This window comes from Artemia sp. Qi Xiang Cuo, chromosome 8 (genome assembly GCF_049724085.1).
Source record: "Artemia sp. Qi Xiang Cuo chromosome 8, ASM4972408v1, whole genome shotgun sequence".
Lineage (NCBI taxonomy): Eukaryota > Metazoa > Arthropoda > Branchiopoda > Anostraca > Artemiidae > Artemia > Artemia sp. Qi Xiang Cuo.
Genome location: NC_142801.1, coordinates 62,670,631 through 62,680,201, shown reverse-complemented (window position 1 = coordinate 62,680,201; position 9,571 = coordinate 62,670,631). Strand labels below are relative to the sequence as shown.

The following is a 9,571-nucleotide window of genomic DNA, read 5'->3' as shown; positions in this document are numbered from 1 at the left end:
TTTTTTCCTGGACTTGAGTCGGAGTGTTCCTCAATTTGCTCATTTGACACATTTTTAAAATGTCTTCTTGTTTCGTATGGGGAGGTAATCTTCTGGTGGCGTCCATACCCACGACTCGCTCGTCATTATAGAGATTAAAATGCAGTATTTAGGTTTCCTTAAAAGGAGATGAATTTTATTCATAATTGTGATAAATCTGTCCTTTTTTAATTCATGGCTGGGAGCTCTATTTGAAACCTTCAGGAAATGTTTTTTTTTGCGGGAGGGGGCAAAATGTTTTTTCTCCCGTCCGCTTTAAAGGGTGTGTCTGTCCTTCGAAAGGCTCTCTGGCTAGTACACATATAATCATCATCAGATCCTCCAATTTATAAACTTTGAATTGAGCATTGATATTTCCTTTTACACCTTAGTAATTTGATCATTGAATAGATCCTATTGTTTAGCGGTTGCTAAGTGTTTAATCTTAATCGTCGCAAGAGAGCATAATTTTATCGATTTTCTGGGGAAACCGTCTTATTTCTGCTTGGCTTCAGTCGGTTCTATCCAAGCTAAAGGTTTTCCCCAGAAGAGAAACAAGCATTTGTAAGGAAAGAAAATAAGCCTGGGCCAAGAGGAACAGACATTATTTTCTTGTTGGCAACGATTTGTTTTTTAATATATTTGGACTGTAGTTAATAGACGGGTTGAATAGTGTGTAAGGAATAGTGGATGGGGGTGTAATTCGTAAGCCACTAGCAGAAAAAAATTGTTCAAGATAAAGCTAAAGGATATTATTAATTTGATAAACATAAATTTTTTTTTTTTTTTTTTTTTTTTTTTTTTTTTTTTTTTTTTTGCTTAAAACTGGAGAAGTTAGATGATTTTTCTAAGATTTCGAGGAAAGAAGGTGTGGTTTTAGTCGTGTCAGACTTATGAAGTTTCAGTTTCGCGACAGTGGAGGATTAAAGGGAAGTATCACCCACCAGCAGGTTTGCTAAAAAAAAAAAAAAAAAAAACATTATGGGAGGGGGGGGGGCTGTAGCTGTTGGTAGAGTGACCTTCAAGGTGGTTGTTGTGTTAATAATTGGGTGTTGATGAATGGGAGGAGGATTAAAGTTAGTCATAGCCTAAGGAGGGTTTTTATAAGCGGGTGGCTCTGCCTTGCTATTGAGAGATCGGTACCACGTCCTCATTTTCAATTCAGCGCTATTTTATAAAGAAAAGAATAAATAAACATTTTGTTTGGTTCTGCTAACCGTCAAAATATTAATATTAAAAGTCAAGATATTACATTCAGTTTGAGCATAGGTCGACACAGGCCCAAATTGGGCTGCATATAGGAAAAACTGCATTTACCTAATATAGTTTGCTTTTGTTGTTCCCGGTTTAATTGTAGCTGACTCTATTGTCTGAATATATTTTCTAACCGTAAAATCTTCAGCTTCTTCCCCTTTCCCAAGAAAAGGAGATAATTTTAGTTTGTTCTTAAGTATAAATAATTTGCAGTGAAGATATTGAACATGAGTAAAACTTATAATAGGACAACTTGATGACTTTAAATGGCAACTTTTTTTGAATGTTTTCAATTTATTTTAGTTTAAACAAAACTGTATTGTTGTCTAAAAAAATATCTATGCTTAATTCTTGTATTTGAATTTTCGCTTTTTATACATTTGGAACTATTAAAATACATACAGCTTCATTAAGTTCAAGGAATGTTTAATGAGTTAGTGAGTGTGACCTTGGGTTCACACATACATTAAATATTATTATTATAGTATATAATTATTTTTCAGTACCTGTAAGAATTAAGAATACTAACTGTATGGAACAATAAGAATTTTATTCTAACCGTAAGAAACATAACCGTTTCATTTAAGGTTTGTATACCTTGTAAAATGTTGTGAGTTTTCACATATTTTCAGTTTCCATATATATATATGTATTATATATATATTATATTATATATATATATATATATTATACATATTATATATATATATATATATATATATATATATATATATATATATATATATATATATATATATATATATAATATATATATAATATATATATAATATATATATATATTTATATATATATATATATATATATATATATATATATATATATATATATATATATATATATATATATATATATAATATATAATATATTATATATAATATAATATATATATATTATGTATATATGTATATATATATATATATATATATATATATATATATGTATATATATATATATTATGTATATATATATATATGTATATATATATATTATGTATATATATATATATATATATATATTATATATATATATTATATATTCGTATTCCAATATATATATATTTGAATACGATATTTTTGATACAATTTCATAGCTGAGATGGAGTTCTTTCCATCCACCAAACTACTTTTTTTAAATTTGATGTGCCTAGTTTTTTAGATGGAAATTCGCTAAATATTCGTTGAAAATTATTGAAAATAGGATAATTTTCTTGTTTTTTAAGCAAATTTAGATCCTCTCCAATAAAAAGTCTATCTAGTATCATAATTCTGGCTCGGTGAATGGATAGAGTTGAGGCTAGTGCCAATTATTGTCAATAGTGACGAAGAAAAAACAGGGAATTTTTTCTTAAGAAAGGGGAACCTTAACCCTAAATGAATATTTCAACCCTATATTTAAGGGCTGTCCTCAGCCAAACAAATGAAAATATTAAAGAAACTCACATTAAAATACGACCATTATGAATACAATTTTTTAAAAACTGTCCTGGCATTCTTCATTAGTTGTATTTACCAATGATTGTCGCAAAATCACTTGTTTCACAATGAAAAAATACCTTAACGTAAGAAACATCAAACATCAAAGAAACATCAAACATCAATCGGGGAAGTTCAACCAGAGCAAACTAAAACTGAAAAGATTTTAGTTTTAATGGCTTAGTTTTGCTGAGGACGGCCCTTGGCTATAGGGTCGAAATATTCATTTATGGCTAAGGTTCCCTTTTCTTAAGAAAAAAATCCCTGTTGTTTCTACTTGTTTGTATTTACCAATTATTGTCACAAAATCACTTGTTTCAATATGAACAAATACCTTAACGTGAGAAACATCAAAGTAAGAAGATGGGCAGATTAGTCACTGCATATATATATATCTGTTCCTGTTTTCTGTATCTGTTCCATATATATATATAATAAATGACCATAATAATGCTGTTGCTTTGGCATTTCAGGTTGAATGGGCTTTTTTGTATATATGATTTTACGTACTTCTACCGGAAACTATTAAAACTTGATTTTAATATTCAGTTTTAAGTGGATTGTCAAGGCCTGACAAAAAAAATCGTGTAATGATAAAACAAATTAACCTGGTACATATCCTGTCATGACTTTTCAAGCAGAATAAAGAGTAAATTCAAACTGATTGGATGGAGAAGGAGCGTACGCAGCTGTGTAAGGCTTGGGCGGATTGATGCTGCAATGAGTTTTCATAGTATTAGTAGTAGGGAAAAACAGCAAAAAGCCACCTCAACTTCTGTAGAATGATTTTGGTGGGTAAGTTCGTGATTGCTTCTACTACTAAGAAATCACTGAACCACCAAGCCGCCTTAGACAAACACAGTGATGCACGCTCCTCCTCCATCCCAATTTATTCATTCTTTTTATACTCTCCCAGAAGTTCCCATTTCCCTTAAATCTTTCCTTCCACATTCGGGTATGACCCGCTTTTCCTTTGGCCCTAGATGGTTGGCCGACAAGGACAATTTTTGGCCATCTGTCACCCTTTATCCGCAGAACGTGTCCTAGCCATCTCATCCTCTCTCTCATCATAGCCCTAGAAAGTGGGATTGAACCACATTTATCGTACAGTTTACTATTGAGATACGGTCAGTCATCCGGGTACCCAAAACCATCCATAGGCAATTTAATAACCGCAAATCTCGAATAGAATCGATATAAAGTCGATCCAGAAAAGAATATTCCAATACAAATGACGACAGTATGCTAGAATCCAGGGCTCATCCGAGAGAATCGCCGGCCTAAATTGCTTTTGACGCTTTTAATCTCATTTCAGTAGCAGAGACTAGAATTTTGATTCCGAATCGTTCTCAGAAATAACTTTCTTACCCTCCTAGCTACCTTGTCCGTATTCTAAGAATCGATTGTTCCCTTGGTATGTTTCTAGTATTTTTGTTCTTTAGTCTGCTTGTCCTCAGCATTCGGGGTGGCTCATTGCAAAATTTGTATCTGAGCCCAAATCCACCGGATCGATACTTCGATCTGAAGAGAGAGAGAGAGATGCGTCGCTTGGACGCATTTTTAGTTACTCTTGACTGGAACCATTTCGACAATTGCTGGATTTGTTGGAAAAAGGCAATTGTCCCTATGTTGTTTAATCTTTTGAACAAGTTTTAAAGCTTTTTCTGTAAGTTGAAAATGAGTGGTTTTTCACTTATCGTCAATGAATAAAAACTGACTGACCGTATATCCGACAATGAGCTCTACAAAAATTTGATTCAATCCCCCATAATGTATAATACTTAAGATGGCTAGGCCGTGTTTAATGGATGGATTATGATAGATTATCGAAGATTGTGCTTTTTTGGCCATCCATCTGGGGCGAAACAAAAGCAGACTTTCCCTTAGTGGGGTGAGGAGAGGTTGAAAAAAAGGAGTTCAAGAGAATTGGAAGTTCTTGGGCTGGGTAAAAAGTGAAGAACTTCCAATTCTCTTGAACTCCTTTTTTTCAACCTCTCCTCACCCCACTAAGGGAAAGTCTGCTTTTGTTTCGCCCCAGATGGATGGCCAAAAAAGCACAATCTTCGATAATCTATCATAATCCATCCATTAAACACGGCCTAGCCATCTTAAGTATTATACATTATGGGGGATTGAATCAAATTTTTGTAGAGCTCATTGTCGGATATACGGTCAGTCAGTTTTTATTCATTGACGATAAGTGAAAAACCACTCATTTTCAACTTACAGAAAAAGCTTTAAAACTTGTTCAAAAGATTAAACAACATAGGGACAATTGCCTTTTTCCAACAAATCCAGCAATTGTCGAAATGGTTCCAGTCAAGAGTAACTAAAAAAAAGAGATTTTTATGAGTATTATAGAATTAAGTCAGAATTGGCCTATTTCAGCCAACGAACAAAAACAAGCCTATTTAAGATACGCCTCTGTAAAAAGATACGATCTTAATATCTTATTTTTGCTTTTAGGTGTTTTGGCTGGGCATGACAACCGAGTTAGCTGCTTGGGTGTAACTGAAGATGGCATGGCCGTTGCTACTGGTTCTTGGGACAGCTTCCTCAAAGTCTGGAATTAAACTGATTAAGAACGCATAACAAAGAGATTTTTTTTTTTCGAGTATTATAGTATTAAGTCAGAATTGGCCTATTTCAGCCAACGAACAAAAACAAGCCTATTTAAGATACGCCTCTGTTAAAAGTAGCCCGGCTTGTGCAGTGAGTTTTGTGCGATGTTGTGCTCCGTTTTACGGAAGGCTTGGGACCATAGATATCAGAAAGCCGCACAAAAGAACTTCATTTCACTGCCCTTTTGTGCTGAGTGTGAGTCAAATATTTCAATTGGGCTTCTTTTGTTTTACTTTCTATCTGAATTTCAACTCTTGGATTCTTAATCAAACAGTTTAGTTTGTTTGTACGAGGTCGACCTTGGTTTTTTTTTTTTTTTTTTTTTTCTGTTCCTTGCGCAAATAGAAAGTTGTGTGAGACCAAAGCGCACAATTTGTTACTTTTTCACTTTGGTTAGATTTAGCGAGTGTTATATAGCTCTTCTGTTTATATTCCTCTAGCCTTTTTTTAATCTATAGAATAGAATAATTTGCAATTTCTGCTTTTGTTTCTGCTTTAAAGTTGTATGGAATTTTTGAAACCTGATTTTATTTTACTCTGAATATGTATGTAGTTTATGAGTGAGTAAAATAATTCTCTTTCCTGTCTATTGTCACCATCTGGAAGCACTTTCGTTTTTAAATCCGGTAATTTCGGTAATATTAGACCATAGGGTAGAAACTCGCACAACTTTACTTTTTATTTCCCAATTTTTTTTAGGAGAGATATTGAAACTGCTGTTCCTTTTATTGCACAAAGATCATTTCAAAAAATGTTTTTATTCTTTTAGTTTCAAACGCGCTATTTGGCGCAGGGCTCAGGTTTGAAACTAATGAAATAGAGGCATTTTCTCCTATTAAAAGATTAACTAATGAAAGTGCTCCTATTTCTTAGAATGTTAGAAAAAAGTGTGTGCTTTTTTACAGTCATTTTATTTTTTTTCCTCTTAAAAAAAGACTAGGTTGTACTAAAGCTGAATGCCCGTCTAAGAAAGAGACCAGGTGCTTTAAGGCCGTTGACTGGTTAAGCTTGCTTGTGTAATATTGCGCTGTTACGTTTTTTTTTCGAGTGCAGCGCCCTAGTTCCAGCTGTATTATTCTACATTAGGTTTTTAAGTTTCTTCTTTTTCTTCGATTCCGTGGCATTAGCGGGCATATGAATTTAGCTTCTTACAGTCTTGTGGTTTTGTCTTGTAATTAACTGACGTCCAATAAAGCTATACGTCTTTAAAGTGGTATAAATTCATGGTAGTTTGTGTCTCCATAGGACCTTAAAATGAAATATGGACATGCTGTGAATACAGTCTTGGATAGGTAAAACAGAAAGAGATGGTAGCTCAGAAACCTTGGAATACTGTAAACATCAAAATCTTAAGCAATTTCCTTGCGTCTTTACTCCTTTAGCTGAATCATAAATTTATTGTACGAATAGATACCAGATGACGTAGGATAGGTAAGCACCAACTAGCGATATTTTAAGCAATCTCTTTGCGTCTTTTCTTGTTGAGTCGTATCATAAGTTTATTATCCGAATAGATGGCAGATACTGTAGGATAGGATGCCCAAATAATTTCTTGGGCCACACTACCTTTCCATTTACAGATGAAAATATAGATGCACAGGTGTAATATTTTATAACGAAGCAGTATACAAATAAAAAAATTACAACTTTAAATAATGAAGAAATCGGAAAATTTTGATTTCACGTCCGGAAGCTTTTATTAATGAAAAAAAAACAAAAAAAAAAATAAATTAAAAAAAAAATTTTAAGTAAAGAAAAAAATATCAACAAAACTCACATCTTAACGTGAGTTCATTTGTTTTTTTTTTGTTTTTTTTTTGATAAGGGCTTCCGGACGGGAAATCAAAATATTTGGATTTCTTTATTATTTAAAGTTGTTGTTTTTTTGTCCACTGCTTTGTTTTTAAAATATTACACCGTTTTTCTATATTTTCAGTTGTTATGAATGCAGGTATCTTAAGCAATCTCCTTGTGTCTCTTCTTTTTGCGTTGAATCGAAAATTTATTATCTTATTATCTTAATTAAATCACCTGATACGCATTGCAGGACGTACGCAGGTATGCCGTCACCAAACATATAACGAGAATAGTTGCGTTCAATAGTGGGTATGAGAAGCAGATCTGAAATTGGTTTTGTCTAATGAAATCACCTTAGGAAAACTTGACTGGTAGCATGGAAAAAAGGGCAAGGAGCTTGCCAAAAAAAGGAGGAATACCAACAAATGGGTAATCCCAGTGGGCATTCCTAATGTGATAATACCTTTAAAGTCAATTACGTACATTCTACCCATGGGAATTCAAAATCGTATTTGAATCAGCAAAATTAACATAAATTCGGCTCTATATTAGTATTGCATGGTGCATTCTGGCCATAGGCATATTAATATACAATAATATAAAGATTGTGCTTGTTGGCCATTCATATGGGGCTAAATGAAAATCAAGTGGTTCCCGAATGGGGTGCGAAGAGTTCACAAGAAAGAATTTAAAGGAAATTGGAACTTATTGGAAGCCGGTAAAGAGTTAAGATTTGAATAGATTGAGGTGTAAAAGGGGCGTGTGCAGCTGTGTTGGCTAAGGCGGCTTGCTGTAAGTTTTTCTGCCCTGTTCCTTCCCGGCCATGATGCCTTAAGGGGGAGATTATGTTGCAGCTGGTTTTTGTTTTTAATTCATTGATAAATAAAAGACCTTAAATAAAGATCTTGCCCTTACTCCATGCCTATCTGCCTTAGTTCTGCCTTAGTTACATTTAGGATTCCAGGTGTGTTTTTTTTTTTAAGAAGAAGAGGAAGATTATTCTACAGTGCAATAGGAATAGAGCTAAATTTTCTCTTTAAGTCATAACTATTGAGCATTTCTTTATTTTCAAGAACTAAATGAAGTCAAAATCCAGTCTGCACAAAGTAGGCCTAGGCTAGCTCAGAAAGTTTTATTAGATTAAGCAGGTTAGTTGGACTTCAACATGATAGGCCTAGTGGGAACAATTCTGTTTCACCCTCCCCTGCATTTAGAGTACTTGAGAAGATAAGTAAGCATCAGGTTTAAGCCGCCAAACTAATGTGTAATGGTTAATGGTGACTTCTTCTCGAACACTAGTGCCAGTTCCCACTTAAAAGTTTTGCATACTTTTAGTACCAGCTCAGAGTCAGCTTGCCTGTTTAGTTTTTTAAAATTCTTCCAATCTAATCTAAGCCTAATTTGTATGGATTGGATTTTGAGCTTAAACGATTCTTGAAAATAAAAAAAATTCTTATTCATTATTACTTACAGTCAACTTTTATCATAAGTAGCGCAATCGCGCTGCCTAAGTAAATAACGATGTTGGCACAATGTATTTTTTTTTTAATACCAGGGCACTTCGTATCGAAGGATGTGTCGTTGAAACTTCGAAAAGGGCTCATTCGATTGGAAATTGGAGTGACTAGTCCCCTTTTTAATAGCCAAAAGTGATTGGAGGGCAACTAGCCCCACCCACGCCCATCATTCCCCCAAACACATCCAATCAAAATTTTGAGATAGCCATTTTCTTCGTAGTTGATTTCCAGAAAGAAAATATGTTTTTGAGGAGGACACTCCCCCACAACCCTCAGGGCTAGGGCTTTAAGTTATGCCCCAGGGGCATATAAGAACGTTGTTGGCACAATGTATTATTTATTATTTTTGTCCTTTAGAGTAGGGCACTTCGTATCGAAGAAGTTGTCGTAGAAACTTCGAAAAGGGCTCATTCAATTGAAAATTGGAGTGGCTTGTGCCCTTTTTAATAGTCAAAAGTGATTAGAAGGGGACTAACACCCCTTCCACGCGCACCATTTCCCGAAACACACCCAATCAAAATTTTGAGACATTCATTTTGTTCGGTATTGTTGATTTCAAGATGAAAATCGTGTTTTAGAGGAGCACACTCCCCCACAGCCCTCAGGATAAGGGTTTTAAGTTATGCCCTGCGGGCATATGAGGTTTTCAAAGAACGCGTTGTCGTAGAAACTTCAAAAAAGGCTCATAAGATTGGAAATTCAAAGGGCTAGTGCCCTTTTTAATACTCAAAGTGATTGGAGAGCAAATAACCCCCCTCTCACTCCCTCCTTTTCCCCAAACACATCCAATCAAAATTTTGAGATAGCCATTTTGTTCAACGTAGTTTTAAGCTCTGGAAATTAGGTCTTTGAGGATGAGCCGCCCCCCCC

General features: G+C 34.1%; 2 protein-coding genes across 3 annotated transcripts in view; both read left to right on the top strand.

Moving 5' to 3' along the window:
• The window catches only part of Gbeta13F (guanine nucleotide-binding protein subunit beta-1), a 124,071-nt gene extending 117,476 nt beyond the window's left edge, over positions 1 to 6,595 (top strand). For both annotated transcript variants that reach the window (XM_089093661.1, XM_089093662.1), the window contains exon 8: positions 5,232 to 6,595. In XM_089093661.1, the coding sequence (XP_088949787.1) occupies positions 5,232 to 5,338 (107 nt within the window). In that variant the 3' untranslated portion in view covers positions 5,339 to 6,595. The remainder of the gene's footprint in view (positions 1 to 5,231) is intronic.
• Positions 6,596 to 7,842: 1,247 nt separating this feature from the next.
• LOC148949676 (serine/threonine-protein kinase 40-like) overlaps positions 7,843 to 9,571 on the top strand; it is a 111,223-nt gene continuing 109,494 nt past the window's right edge. The window contains exon 1 of the mRNA XM_089092754.1: positions 7,843 to 7,902. Within this exon, the coding sequence (XP_088948880.1) occupies positions 7,843 to 7,902 (60 nt within the window). The remainder of the gene's footprint in view (positions 7,903 to 9,571) is intronic.